The 15,772-nt window shown below is 35.7% G+C and overlaps 1 protein-coding gene and 1 pseudogene across 1 annotated transcript; one reads left to right on the top strand and one right to left on the bottom strand.

The window, feature by feature from the left end:
- Window positions 1-314: 314 nt before the first annotated feature.
- Window positions 315-1,278, bottom strand: LOC132031135 (cysteine-rich repeat secretory protein 38-like). Its single transcript, XM_059421003.1, has one exon. It carries the CDS (start codon window positions 1,238-1,240, stop codon window positions 506-508), a length of 735 nt encoding a protein of 244 aa, XP_059276986.1. The 5' UTR covers window positions 1,241-1,278; the 3' UTR covers window positions 315-505.
- Window positions 1,279-3,852: 2,574 nt separating this feature from the next.
- On the top strand, window positions 3,853-9,414 carry LOC132031991 (putative late blight resistance protein homolog R1A-10; annotated as a pseudogene).
- Window positions 9,415-15,772: the final 6,358 nt, after the last annotated feature.

The raw sequence follows: 15,772 nt of genomic DNA, 5'->3' as shown, positions 1-15,772 counted from the left end.
AAATTATTTTTTATGTATATATAGTAGATGTTGAACTCCCTTAGGCTTCTTCGTATGTTTACTTTTTTATAGTTTGAACCCCCTCAGCGGAAATCCTGGCTCCGCCACTGATTAGAAAGGGGACAAAACACCAACTGAGAAAGCCTTATTAGCATTATTTGAAATTGTCATGTGTTAGTTTGATATGAAATACTATCAAGAACACATTCTAATGGGCATTGGCAACCCTAAACTCCAATTTATTTTTTACAATAAGGAACTGAAAATGAAAGAGTAAAACAAATTTAAAAAGAAATGTGTATAATATACTGACCTTACGAAACATATTTGTCCATTCTTTATTCACCTTACATAAAGCAAATAATAATGCAACAACAAGAGCTCAAGAAGTACAAGCTATTCAAATTAAATTACATCAATATAGGATTTTTAGTTCAAGTCCTCCATATTATATCATCTGCATTGATCATTATAATTAGCAATATGGTATATATTTTCTTAAGTTCTAAGGAGTATTAATAAAAGGATAAATTTCATATCTAAAGTTACAACTCCCACCAACAACTCGTCCACCTTCTTTTCCATCACAACAACTTGGAAGTTCAGTAATAATACCATCAAGACACTTCTTACAATCCTCATTAGTAAGATCTCTTGTACACTGCACCAATCCATACAATTTCTTATTTTCTTCAATCTTTGTCTCTCCAGTTGCATACAAATTCTTCTTTTTATAAGCATTTTCAGCTAAGTTTCCCAACAACTCCTTAGTCTTTGCATTGAAATATTCAGGCTTACTAACAACGCGAACATTCCACATGTAAAACTTGTACGTATTATCAATTTTTCCTAGAAAATCTTTGTCGGAATATTTCAAAAGACAATTATCGTACCATATGATGGCTTCTTTATCATAAGGACAACGTTTTCCAAGTTCTTCACTAGCATCTAATACACAGGACTTGCAATCATCACTTAAAACATCACCGCGGCATAGAGAGAGTCCATTTGTTTTATCATAATTTTGGCCAATTGAGCTAGTTGAGAACCCTGTTAGGGGAGTTTTTAAGTAGAGATCACCTAAGAGATTTTTCAAATTTTGTGCATAGTAACTATTGGCTGTGAAATTTCCTGATTTTGAACAAAAATGGAAGAGTGGATTTGTTGAAATCACTGTTTGTGCAAGAATTGTAATGGATGAAAGAAAAAATAGACAAGAGATTAACTTTGAGGAAGCCATATTTTGAGAGAAAATGAGTATGGTACTATGGTATAAAACTTCATATGGTGCATCATTTTATATAGTACTTCAAGAAGAGGGCAGTCGTGAATAAAGCCATAATTGCTGACTTTTTCTTTCTTTATTCTTTATTTATTTTTTATTTTTTTGGCATTATCCTATTGTTTTAGGTGGGAAGTTGACTATATCCTCTTTGATATGCTCTTCTTATTAATGAAGTTTTGAACAGTTATGCAGTTGAAAATTTCATTAAATACAAAATTGTTAGGCATGACAAAATTTCTGCACTAGTTCAATTGCTCTCTTTAATCACTAAGATCCTATGTTAGTTGACCACAATTTTTTTTTCATGCCATATTGGTATGCTTCTGATGATGGAGGGATATGGTGTCATGTACAATTGGGCATGAAAAATCGTTAGATGATTTGTTGATTAAGTACGACCTTTATAGAAGATTAAATTTAAAAAGGTATCGTGTATTTGGTCCTTTGGTTAACTGCGTAAGTAGTTTGTAGATCCTCTCATTGTTCTAATTTAAGTGTTCGTATTTGATTGGATGCGGAGTTTAACAAAGAAAGACTTTGAACTTATGGTTCAAATGAAGTTATAAATTTATCTCTTCTTGAGCCGAGAGTCTATCGGAAACAACCTCACTAACTTCACAAGATAGGGGTAAGGTCTGCGTACACTCTACATACCCTCCCCAGACCTCACCTGGTTGGATTATACTGGGTATGTTATCGTTGTATAAATCATCTTATTAAAGATAATAAAAGAAGTTTAAATAAAATTATTTCTAAATAAAGAAGTATAACTTTTTTTGGATCTACCGGAAACAAAAGTATAACACATAAATTGGAGCACATGGAATATTACGTGTTCTCTCTCTTGTATTATATGTATCTTCCCCTTGATCTAATCAATCTTACCGTCTAACATTTAGACATTTAAATGTTTTTGAACTTGGGGTCAATATTCACATTACTAATCAAACTATAAGAGTAGCTCTTCAAGAGAGTCATCCGATTGGATACAATAATCTAAGTCAAAAGAGATAGTGACAGAGAAATCAATCATGTGCCTTTAAGACTGAGTATAATGGAGGCTGAGTTTATGGGAGCGTAATAGTTTGAATATTATGACCATGTATTACAATCTCACGTTGACAAACTCCTCTTTTCATACATGGCTTCTAGAACTATAATAATTTTGGTGCTTAGTATATTCTCTAATCCAAATGAGAAGTTTCATCCACCAAAGTTAGATAAATGAAAAGAAACAACAATACATTTGTGAACTTAATTGGTTTTCCAATTGTGATTGAAGTTCCAACTTAGTGATTGCAACTTTAAGGTGCACATTTTTAAATTTGTACTTAGTGTCAAGCTCCATATAAGTGATATAATGTAGAGAGTAGTACTACTTCAAGAAATTAAAGTCGTTGGATGCATGATCAATATATAAAGGAAATTTTACACCACATGTTGATATAAGAGCTTTAATTACATTTTATATAAATACTTCAATTTCATTTTCTCTCGATTGTTTTAATAAGATCAAACAAAACTAAATAGTGTTAGATTTTTTTAAAAAAAATTAAAACCAAATCAAGCTAAACCAAATAAATATGGGCAGTTTGCACGTTTTCCCTTATTCAGGGGTGGTCTTTAATTTTTGCCCCTCAAATTGTTGGTCTTTAATTTTTGTCCTTCGCCTAATACCTCGAGGTTTTGGGTTAGAACCTCCGCTCAGTAAAAAAAAAAAAAATCGCAAGGCAGAGTTTCGTAGCAAAATTAGGCCTTAAGGCAAACTTTTGCCCAAAATTAGGCCTATTCGGGCAAAAGTTAGGCCTTAAGGCAAACTTTTGTCCAAAATTAGGCCTTAAGGTAAACCTTCGCCTTAATGACTAATTAACTTTTGCCTGAATAAGCCTAATTTTAGGTAAATGTTAGGCCTTAGGGTTAGAGGTTTCGCGAAAGCCTTGCCTTGCGAAATATTTTTTTTTTTTTACTAAGCTGGGGTTCAAGCGCAAAATCTCGGGGTATTTCGGCCACTTTTTTAAGTGAAGGACAAAAATTAAAGACCAACGCCTTTGAAGGGCAATCCACGCAAAAAAATGAATAAATATCAGTATTTTAATCAGTTTGGTTCAATTTTTCATTTGAATTAATTTTTCTGATAACTTCGATTACCCTTAGTAGGTGCATTAAGTAGTACCTTCACACTCACTAACTTAAATATCTATATACCACCAAAGAATGTGGTGCAACTGATAGGGCTGCTCCTCCTTTCATCAGAGATTTCGGGTTAGAGCCCTGATTATGGAAAAATTCTTGATAGGGAGCGCTTTCCCCGAATGGGCCTATGCGGCATGAATCTGGATTTAGTCGGGCTCCAATGCGGATCCCGGACACCGAGCGAGAAAAAAAAAAAACTTAAATATCTATAATTTTTTACCTAAGTGCTCTTTCCAATATCATGAATTATTCGCAAAGTAACTCTTATTTTGATTACATCAAAGTTATACTTGGATAAGAATTAGATCATTTGCCTTTTAGGATATAATGTAATGGATTAGATGACCAATAAATGTACACAGAGACTCAGTGCGATGGCGGCTGTATATTTGCAAGCGTGTAAGGTTGAACTTCTGGCGGCGTAAAAATTTAAGTGCACTGAGAATTTATGTCAAATTAAATTAATGTACAATGATTAAGTAATTTAAAGTAATAAATATATGTATTAATTTATTATAATTAAGCGATATTAGTGTATGTACAAATACATATTATGCATTTGTTGGTTTGATTCAACTATTCGATAGAGATAAATCTTTACCATAATACGTGGGCTTAGCCATTTTTAAGTCCCATAATTGAAAATAAGTCATTGTCATGGACTTTCAAAATTCACAAGTTAGACTAGTCCATGTCAATAGCTGTGAAAACACTAATTGACATTGGCTATTTGAAAGTTGTAACCGTTTCTATCATGTCTCAAGTTCGAGCCCTAAAATTTGAAATTATCTTTGTTAGGAAGCACCCCATCCCCCACACACGCCCAATGTGAGACTTTCGGCATCTGATTAATTGGTCCTAATATGAATATCCTACATAGGGTGGGAGACAAAAAAATTCATAGTCCACATTGATAAACTCTCCTGACATTTATCGCTTCTAGAACTGATTTTTGGTGCTTTATTAGTCTAACATTCTCTTATTCAATTGAGAAGTTTCTCAGATTCGTCTACCAAAGTTCGATAAGGTAAAAAAGAAAGAATTATCGAATATCGATGTGTAAGTTCAATTGGTTGTCTAATCGTCATTAGAGTTGAACCTAGTGATTGTAACTTTAAGGTGCAGGGTTACCTAAAACCTTCTAATGTTCACATGCCTAACCAAAAATATTAAATAGAGAAAAAAGCTTTAAGGTACAGGGTTACTCTTTTCCTAACCTTAACTTTCTTTTCCAAGCAAAGCCAAGGTAAAAAGGCACACTTAATGCTTGCAACAACTAAATGACATTAAAGAAACATTAACCCACTTTATTGAAATAAGGTTAGAAAAAGAGTAGAGTAAAAAGGCACACTTAATGCTTGCAACAACTAAATGACATTAAAGCTTGAAGAGTAAATAGAGAAACATTAACCCACTTTATTAGAAATAAAAATTGTTTAATACATAAGCAAAACAAAAGGTTCAATCCAAACTTTAACAGTGTATACTTCCATAAACAAGGTTCAAGTATTGAAATGAAATACTACACACTAAAATATTCAATACATAGCAAGAGTTGAAGAAATGGGTAAAGAATTTCTCATTGTGTGCCTCCAAATCTTCAAACCCTAGTTATGGTTGGTGCTTCTTGCTCCTAAGCTTGAAAGGGTTAGCCAAAGATAAGAATAATGTCTCCCTAAGTCATGCTCTTATAGCTCCCAATTTTCCACATCCAAATATGACCAAAAACAACCCCAAATTTTCAGATTTGAAGATCTAACGTGTTTGTCTGTTTTAGCCGCTTTTCTCATTTTCTTCAATTTGACCTCTTTTTGACTTGTTTTCACTTGGTTTCTTTTCCGATCACTTCTAAATTTTATAAACCTGTAAACTGGAAGTAAACAACATTAAATTCACTATTTTCTCAATCAAACAAGTCAAAAGTCTAAGATTAAAGAAGAGCTAAGTTGGAAAAATACCAACTTATCAACCGTCCAAAACCCACCTAACCTTAACCCTTGTCTACCCCCACCACCAGAAGTTGCACTCCGAACTAAAAAAAAAAAAAAAAAAAAAAAAAACTAATAATGTTTTGCTTTGAATATATGTAAATGCTCTATTCTAACTAGCGTACCAAATACAAAAAATATGAATAGGTAAATAATTTATATTCTAAGAAAATAATTTTCTTGTTTTATCATCTAGAAGTGTGTTTGGTACTTTAGTATGATGGAAAATATATGATTCAAGAAGTTGATTACAAATAATGTATTGCACGCTCTGATCTGATGAGAAAGGTGTAAAAGGAGATTGACTCTTTAGAGAATTTAAGAAAAAGATTATAAAATCTACACATTTTCTACCGAGGAAGAGTAAAGAAAAAAAGAAAAAGATTGTAAAATCTACACATTTTCTATCGAGGAAAAGTAAAGAGAGAAAACTAGGATCAATCAAAACTCAAAATATTATCTTTCTTTTTTTATTTATAAAGAGTACTCATGCTGTTTTAATTTATGTGATAGTTTGACGCAGTATGAAGTTTTAGAAGGGAAAAAAAATGTTTTTCGAAACTTGTTTTCTTAAAAGTTTAAAGGGAAAAGTTTTTGTGGCTCCATAACATTTGTGTGGACTATAAAAGCTTTTCATTAAAGGTGAAATACGTAACATTTTTTTGTGCGGAGTGCCCTTCAAAAGCATATTGGTCTTTAATTTTTTCCCCTCAAATTTGAAATCTTTAGTTTTAGTCCTTTGCCTAAAAACCCATGGGTTCCGGGTTCAAACCCTCGCTCATACAAAAAAAAAAAAAAAAAATCGCAAGGAAAAAGTTTAGGCAAACTTTGCCTGACAGCTTGCAAAACTATGCCTGAGGCCTAACTTTAGCTTGCAAAACTCTGCCTGCAGGTTGAGTCATTCAAAAGAGTTTGCAGGCAAACTATGCCTGATGACTTGCAAAACTATGCCTGAGAACTAACTTTGACTTGCAAAACTCTGCCTGCAGGTAGAGTTTTGCATTCAAAACTTTGCCTGTAGGCAGAGTTTTGCATTCAAAATCTTACGTGAGGCCTAACTTTTGCCCAAATAGGCCTAACTTTGCTATAAAACTCAGCCTTGCATTTTTTTTTTTTTTTATGAAGCCGAGATTCGAACCCTAAAACTCATGATATTAGGCGAAAGACAAAAATTAAAGACCACCAATTAGCTGGGGAAAAATTAAAACCACCCCAAAATTAGGACATTCCTGCGAATTGCCCAATACGTAAAACAAAAATTTTAAACTTCAAGAGGACACTAAAATTGAGACGGAGGCAGTGCCTTTTTCTTTTTGTAATTAAGGATTGTTCATAATGAATCAATTTGTATTTGCTACAAAGTCAACTGCAAATTAAATGGAATATTTTTTCTCATGAAAATAAGAGCATTTCATCAAGTATAGAATGAGTCACATCCAAGTTATAAAGAAACAGATATCACAAAATGTTCAATCTCTTGATCTAAAGAAAATGTGAGTATACCTTTCTGCTCACCTTTTGAGTTTGTAAATTTGTTTTACAAGACAAATAGTTCCGCTGCTTTATTAATTTTTATAAGTCCACAACCACATGGAACCAAACAAATTTAAGAGTGTTTTATGTCTTCCAACAGAATACTTTGTTGGAAGAAAACGAAGTTGTGGGCTTTGACGAGGTAGCGAGAAAATTGATCGAACGACTTGTTGAAGGAACCGATAAATTAGATGCTATTCCTGTGGTGGGGTTGCCTGGACTTGGCAAAACTACACTGGCAACAAAAGTCTATAAAGATTTTGATCATGAGTCTCCTGGTTTTTACAAGAGAATTTGGGTTCGCGTAGGCCGGGAATTCATACGAAAAAAGGTCCTCCTTAGTATTCTGAAAACATACACAAAAATCACTGAAGAACATCAGAATAAGGAATAGAATGACTGGAGGTAATATGTGGACACATTTCCAGAGGAGGTAAATGTCTCATTGTGTTGGACAATGTGTGGGATACGAAGGTTGAGGATTTAGTCAGGAAAGCTTTCCCGGAAGATGACAACAAAGGCCACCGAATCTTGATCACCACTCGTGTGAAACCTGTTGGTAGATATGCCAGTGATGATCCTCACTATTTGAAATTTTTGGAAGACAATGAAAGTTTTCAATTGTTGCAAAAAAGAGTTTTTGGCAGTAATAGAAGGTGTCCTGATGAGTTTGTATGACATGCAATACGTATTGCAGAACGATGTGGTGGACTGCCACTTGCACTAGTGGTGGTTGCAGGAGCTCTAAGAGGACGTACAAACCAAAGCGAGTGGGAAATGATTAGCGACAATGTAGGACAGTGCCTTATAAATGAAGATGACCCTGAGAGCTGCTTGAAATATGTGGAAATGAGTTATGATCATCTAGACGAAGAGATGAAGCCGTGCTTCCTGTATTGTTGCCGCCTTTCTACGAGGATTTGAAATTCCTGCTTGGAGGTTGATTCGCTTGTGGATTGCTGAGGGTTTGATAAAGTACTCCAAGTTAAAGGGCACCCTCGAGGACATAGCGAAGTATTACTTGAATGAACTTGTCAATAGGAATTTAGTGATGGTAATGCAAAAAAGGGCTGATGGTCAAGTAAAAACATGTCGTCTACACGACATGTTGCACCAGTTTTGCAAGGTGGAGGCTGAAAATGAAGGTCTTGTCCAAGAAGTATATAAGAAATCTGATTTTAATATATCAGATAATCTAGATACATCTCGTCGATTGTGCATTGAATTCTCTCTTTTGAAAGATCTCTACTCCAAAGAAGGGAAAGATCTTTCCTCTTCCAAAGAAAGGAAAGATTCTTCCTCCACCTACAGGAACAATATTTTCTCCAAAGAAGAAAATCTTGAGCATGTTAGGTCTTTCTTATGTTTTTTCGAAAAACAAATAGGAAATGTGGATCTTGATAGCATTCCACCCTTCCCTGATGCGTCTCCTTTGATTAGGTTCTTGGACGTTGAACCTTTCAATTATTTTTTCAAAAAGGATTTCAGCAATCTATTTTATTTGAGGTACATTGCTGTCTCGAGTAAATCCGCTGAGACCCTTCCTATGTGCTTTGGTAAGTTTCAGAATTTAGAAATTCTTATTTTTAATACAGAGATGCGCACCATCGATATAAAAGCAGACATATGGAGCATGCTAAAGTTGACACATCTGCACACCAATGTCCCTGCGAAGTTGCCATCCCCTAGGCCTGCTAAAAAGAAAAGATATGTAGAATCTTCTCGCCTACAAACCCTTTCTAGAGTTGAACCAGGAAGTTGCAAAGAAGATGTGTTTGAAAGGGCTTGTAATCTCAAAAAAGTGAGTATTCAAGAGAATATGGTTGAGTTTTTTGAAACTAACAAGGGTGGATTCAACAATTTTGAAAAGCTAGAGTGCGTGAAAAAATTGAAGCTGTTGAATGTTTCTGGCAGCTCCAGGAACAATGTTCCTCAACTTCAAATTCCTCCAATATTCCTCAAGTTTCTATGCAAACTGAAGAAGTTAACTTTGTCCAAATCAAAGTTTGCTTGGAGTGATGCGAATAGACTAGGGGAATTAGAATGCCTTGAAATCCTTAAGCTGAATCAAAAAGAGTTTAGTGGGAAGACCCGTAGTGAAAAGACCTGGAATTCAGTGGGTTTTAGCAAACTCACGGTATTGTGGATTAACAAGGCAGATTTTGAAACTTGGACGGCTTCAAACTCTGCATTCCGAACACTTTGCACCTTGTTCTTATATCATGTCGTGAGCTTGAGGCCGTTCCATCTGAGTTCGTCGGTGTAAATAGCCTTCAAGAGATGACACTGAAGAGCACAGAGAAAGCATGGAGATACGCAAAAGCTATCGAAGCCACAAGCAGGCTGCGGAAAGCGAAGTTCAAGAGAGTTTCATATTCAAGCTCACTATATCATCCAGCTGAAGCAGCTAGCTGAATGCAACACCACACGGTGAAGTTCATCAAAAAGGTTAGTGGAATTCATTTTGTTTTGAGATTATGATGATTTTGATCACAAGTTTATGTTCATATATTCATGTCCCCCAGGCCCTATCCGTTTTCAGTAGAGAATATTATAAAGAGACAACATCTATCGATGTATATGTATATAATGTGAGTGTGTGTGTGTGTGTGTTTGTATCTGTAATTCATGATCATTATTTAACTCCTCATATGTACAACAAAATATGCTTTTTTGCAATTAATCCGTAACTTAATGCCGCTAATTATATTTAAAATCATTAAGTCCTACCAAATACCCTAACAATAAACTACTACTACCTTGGATTGGCATTCCTAACGTAAATGCTAATTTGCCGCTAAAAGTAAAATATATTGCCACTAAAAGCATTTTTTGGTGTAGCGATACATACTACTACTAATTTTCCTACACTTTCTAATTTTCTTCCTTTGCACAGGAGAGAGAATCAGGACAATATTGACCTTACTGGTATTTGTTTGTCTTTTGTTTATTAAAGAATTTTGAAGTTGAAATTTCGTCTCTGCGTGATTTTGGAGATGTTGAATAAATGCGCTCCACTGTCGGCTTCTTGGGTCTGCGCTCACTGCTGCATTTCGAGTTCTCGATCCTGTGGGTGTTTCCTTTCTATGTTTGTAACATCTTCTCTATTCTGTTATGGTTGTATTTGCTTTGTTTCATTCTCACAAAAGTTGTGTTTTGGCTGTATTTGGTTTGTTTCTAATTTCAAGTTTCAACTATCTTTGTTTTGTTGAGAGACGTATGTTTTATTATTCCAACCAAATAAAGTGTTGTGTGTCTTATAAGTCTTCGCTAAGTTTATTTTGTATATATTCTTTTCCAGCAACTTGGAATTCAATATTTTCCATTAACCAATTTAAGTTTTTGGCACAACCCAACCAGAGGGCAATGACGGGTACCCGGAGCTAACCTACCAAGCACTACAAAATATACATACATCTCATATCCATACCTAAGTGGGCCATTGTGCTAGCTAATATGTCTCATAGTCTGCAGGGGACACAAGTCCGAAAGAGCTATACATATATATATATATATACGTCATCAAGTTGGGCCTATGTATACAAGCCGAAAAGGCTGTCAAAATGATATATCAAAATATGGACCGGGAAAGTCATAGAACATCTAACTGTACATATCTATCTACGAGCCTCTACTGGAATGCATAACATAATAAGGAGGGGACAGGACTTCGCCATACCCATATGTACACAAAGGAACCATACCAACTGGATTGCAACTCCAGAAAAAGTGGAGTGCCCCTGTACAACCACTGAGAAGGCAGCCTAAGAGTCTGAACCGTCTCCCCGTCTACCTGTGGGCTTGAACGCAGCGTCCACAAACAAAAGAACGTCAGTACGAATAATGTACTGAGTATGTAAGGCATGAATAACAACATAATATAAAGATATGGAAAGTAACATGAGATAAGAGAAATAACTTCTACATCTAAATGCCTCTTAAGGCGGATATCATGCATGCTTAGCTTTTCAAAACAAAAACATTTTTCCTACATATATAATATAATTGTTAGTGTTGTGGAACATACAATCCGATCCATAAATGTTAGTGTTGCGGAATGTGCAGCCCGATCCATAAATGTTAGTGCTGCGGAACGTGCAGCCCGATCCATATATCATATCATCCCACGTCCAGGGTATCATCATAACCTGCCCACTGCAGTGGTGTGCACATCTACGTGCCTGTCCGGCCGACTATAGCACGGCGCGGTGTGAGAAAATACATACATGTATATATAAAGCATGCATGAGAGCCCAAATAAAAGCTATAACTCTATCGGAGTGACGTAAGGTCGGTAAGCTTCAATTTCTATTATGGAATCATCATCATCGTTGTATCTCACCTTGAAAGAACAATTACCATAAGATGAGATCAACAACAATGAATAAAATCAAAAATCATGAAACAAGCTCAATAGTATCATAATGACATCAAAAACTATAAGCTTTGGTATCTCTAGAAACGGAATCATCATCATCATGGAGAACAATTATCAATAATATCATAAGAACCTTGAGAATCATGAGTTTCTAACATTTTTAGGAATAAGGATATTATAGGTATCATGTATGAATTCACAACAAGGAATCACGCCTTAAGGAAGAAAGGGTTAGCCTTAACATACCTCGTCGTCTCCTTAACTACTCAACGCCTATCCTCCTAAGCTCGTAAATCTACATTCAAGATGATTCGCACTTCGGGTAAGTCATTAAAACGCTTATATGGTCAAACCAAATTAATGAATGAGCTAACGAAAATTGGGCAGCATTTCCCATTATATCTTCTATTTACTCCAACTCAAACAACTCCCAAAACCACAATAAAAACATCAATAATTCCATAATCAAAAGATTACATTCCAATTATACTCAATCCAATCCCAAAACTTCTTTTCATAAACAATCCGTAACAACAACTTCAATACGACCCCTTATACCCTTGTATACCACACTTTCTCAACATCATTATTACCCCTCATAACAAGATTATACTCATAACATGCTAACAATTATAGCTCAAGTTAATTTACAACTCAAAATATCATCAATTCATATTTGAACTTTTCCCCATAACTTTTTTCACTTTTTAAGACTTGCTATACCTTCAAATCAACTTAACATAAGAGGTAAGATGAAGAACATACCTTGCATTTGAAGAATTTCAACGCACACAACTTACTCCGTGACCTAATCCCAACAACTCCAAGTAAAAGCAAGAACATCCAGCTTCCATAAATTAACTTAGATTTTCAAGATTGATCTTCTCTTGATTTGATTTGGAATGATTTGGAGTGTTTAGGGATGTTAAGGAAAGCTTAGAGAGACATTAGGGATTTTATTTTGGTGAAAAATGAGGCCCAATTCATGGGGAAATCAATATATAGGCCAAGTCCACCGACTTAAATTTTCTGGAAAATTCGGGCAAAGTACGTGTAACTGTTCATCCCATGCTTTCAAAGTACGTGCTACTGTTCATCCCGTACTTGGAGGTAAAAAAAATTCAACTTTCTGGAAATTTCAGGTAAGGTACGTCCAAAATGCACGGGAGGTGCATTTTTGTACGGGTCGTACTTTATCCCGTACTTTTCAGAATTACAATCTGCAGTTGCATTGGAAAGAAGACTTGCTGAACTTGAATTTACACAGGTTATGGATTCCATAACTCCTCATATTGTAAGAGATATGCTTCTCTCAATTTGGACCAAAAATTCTGTCCAAAATTTTGCTAAGTTTTCCCAAAGTTTTGACAAACTTAATTCCTTCAATTCGCTTGATCCCGGAACCTTTAGACCTTTGTTTAGCACTTGTTAGAGGTCCTCCTTAACCTTATAAGGGTTGCATGACCTCTGCAGCTTAAGTTAGTTTACTTACGATGCAAATGACGCGAAAATTTTCGAGGTGTAACAGTTTTACACTATTAGTGTTACACCCCGTATCTTAGAACTAAGGTTAGACTCATATCATTAGAGTTTTAGTGGAAAAACTGAAGGTTTGAACGTTTTGCGAAAATGGTTGATAGGAGAGATAGGCCTACTTCGGGCAGTGATAATTCCTTGATTAGTTGGGAATTTGGAAAAGTATCCTTAATGAAAGTTGTAGTACGTAAAAATAGCTTTCTAACGATATAAGGACCAGTCCAATCAGAGATCGGAGCAAGGAGATATGATCATCTCAATATGGCTAATAGTAAGGCGTTTAAAAGTCTATAGAATCGGCTAAGTTTTGATACGTCTGCCTTCCAGTCGAATTTCGTGAAAATACGTTGGGCATTTGAGGAAACTTAAAACATGAAAGTTGTAGCCCTTTGAAATATCTTTCTAACGATATATTATGGGCCTTGAACAGAGCTATGTACAAGAAGTTATGCCTATTTTACCGAACATTGTGCAGAACCGATACGTGTCGCGCGTACGGGTGCGTGCGTTGGCTCCGCATCGCGGGCCGATCGTACAATCTGAATATTGACCTGCAGGATGTCATGCGATGCCCATACATCACGGACCCAATGCGCAAAAGGTCGGGTTTCGGGTCAAAAGTCGGGATTTCGCGTTTTAAGTTATATTTAAGCTTGGGGTTTATTTCCCTAACATCCCTAGTCACGAAAAATCACCCTAAAGTCAGAGGGATCAAGTCCCAAGCCTCAAGAACCCTCCAAGGTAAGTTTTATCATGATTCTAGGTTGAATTCAAGTCCCTAATCCCTTTCTAACTTGAGTAAACCCTCTAATCCATAGAGTTGTGATTGGAACATTATTGTTGGATGTGGAAACCCTAGAACCCAAATTCAAGAGGATTGAACATCAAAAAGGTAATGCTTCTACACTCTAATCATTCATAATAATGAATTGATGCGTTCTTGGGAGAATAGTTAATGGGTTTAGTAAAGAGAATTACACGAACTATAGTAGGGTTTTGGATTGTTGACTTGAGATTGTTATAATCATATGGGTGATGGAGAATGATATTAATTACACCTAATTGAGATTGTAGAATCAGCTAGAAATAATAGAATGAGGATTGGGTGAAGAAAACACCATTAATGAAGCTTGTGGAGCTTCATGCCCACCAAGTGTTTGATAAAATGCTTAGATGACCAAAGCATGAATATTATTGCTAATATAGAATCTCTTTGACTTGTATTGATATAGATCAAAGTTGAAAGGGTTGACGAATATTGTATTACGCTCAAAGGCTGGAATTAAGGTATGTGAGGCTAACTATATACGTTAGGAAATGTTCATGATTCTCCCTACGCCTCATTCTTCATACTTGTCGTAATTTGACTCGGAATACGCTTTAGCCCTAGTTTTATGATATGTTGTAGAACCGTTATCTTCTAGGGTTGCGATTCTGACGAATTCGTTCATGGTTGTCAATTTGAATATCATGAACTCAAAGACGTAATCTTTATAGACTTATGTATTGTTACCACATGAGTCTCGGTCTAGAAATTCAAGATACTTAGAAACGATCGGTGTTTTCCATTCGGTCAAAGATGTCTATTTGGATTCAAAGATTGTTCATTGTTGTTATGGTCTCGTCCTTATTAATTAACCATAATTAAACATATGTGATTTGCCCAAGGGCACAAAGCACGATGTGTATACGTATACATGGCCGAGGCCATTGACTGACGCACTACTAGGCCGAGGCCATAGCGTGCATTTATTATTGCGCCGAGGCCCCACATATACAAACACGATAATACGGATGATCCGATACAGAGCAGGAGTATTCATATCTCTACTTCCTTGCTATTACAAGCATAAAGCGCGCTGGTTATCGATTTCGATTTCGGTTTCGATTTTATTGCTTGCTTGCTTTACATACTAGTACAATTCAAATGTGTTGATGTCCCTTTTTATTGCTTGGAGGCCTGCATCTCGCAATGCAGGCAACGATATACAGGTTGACGACTCAGCTATTTAGGAGTGCACGTATCAGCTACTGGTGAGCCCCAAATTCCTTCGGGCATTGTCGCCTATCCGATTATTTCGATTCATAGACACCTCTATTATTCAAAGTATTCTTAGAGGCTTCATAGACACGATGTTCGGACGTCGGATATTTGTTATGTTAGTCTTGTGTTGACGATTATACTCGCTTGTTGTTTGTTTTGGTTTAGCCATGTTGGCTACTTTCGATATTTTCGCATTGTCTAAGTATTTCCGCATTATGATATTTCGGCCGACTTTTAGTTAACCAAAGATGTGCTAGTTTTATTTTATAAGTCGGCTTATGTTTTGGTATCACATGTTGATTCAGCCAGCTAGTTGGTTCGCTCGGTCACATGCAGTCAGGCACCGGGTGCCGTGTTACGTCCAGGCCCAAGTTCGGGGCGTGACAATTAGATCACTCAAAGAATATCTACATATAAATCTGAATTCGTAATCTTGAATTAACCTATCCTTTAAGACTCTTGACTTCTGTAATTACTTCATTTTCTCTAATATAGCCATCCATGAATTTCCATACTTAATTATTTAAATATATTCCCCTTATATTCTGAATTGCACCTTGCTCGCTCTGATTGGAGATGGTTTCACACCATGCAGGCTTAATATAATCAGTGGCGAAGCCAGAATTTTCACTAAGGGGGTTCAAAATACGAAAAATAAAACACACGAAGAAGCCAAAGTAGGGTTCAACATCTACTACATATATATATATATATATATATATATATATATATATATATAAAAAAAAAAAAAAATTAACCATATATAACTAGTGTAATTTTCCGCCGAAGGGGGTTCGAATCGGATGAACCCCTAA

This window comes from Lycium ferocissimum, chromosome 9, assembly GCF_029784015.1.
Source record: "Lycium ferocissimum isolate CSIRO_LF1 chromosome 9, AGI_CSIRO_Lferr_CH_V1, whole genome shotgun sequence".
Lineage (NCBI taxonomy): Eukaryota > Viridiplantae > Streptophyta > Magnoliopsida > Solanales > Solanaceae > Lycium > Lycium ferocissimum.
The sequence above is the reverse complement of the archived record's forward strand: the minus strand, read 5'-3'. Positions and strand labels throughout refer to the sequence as shown.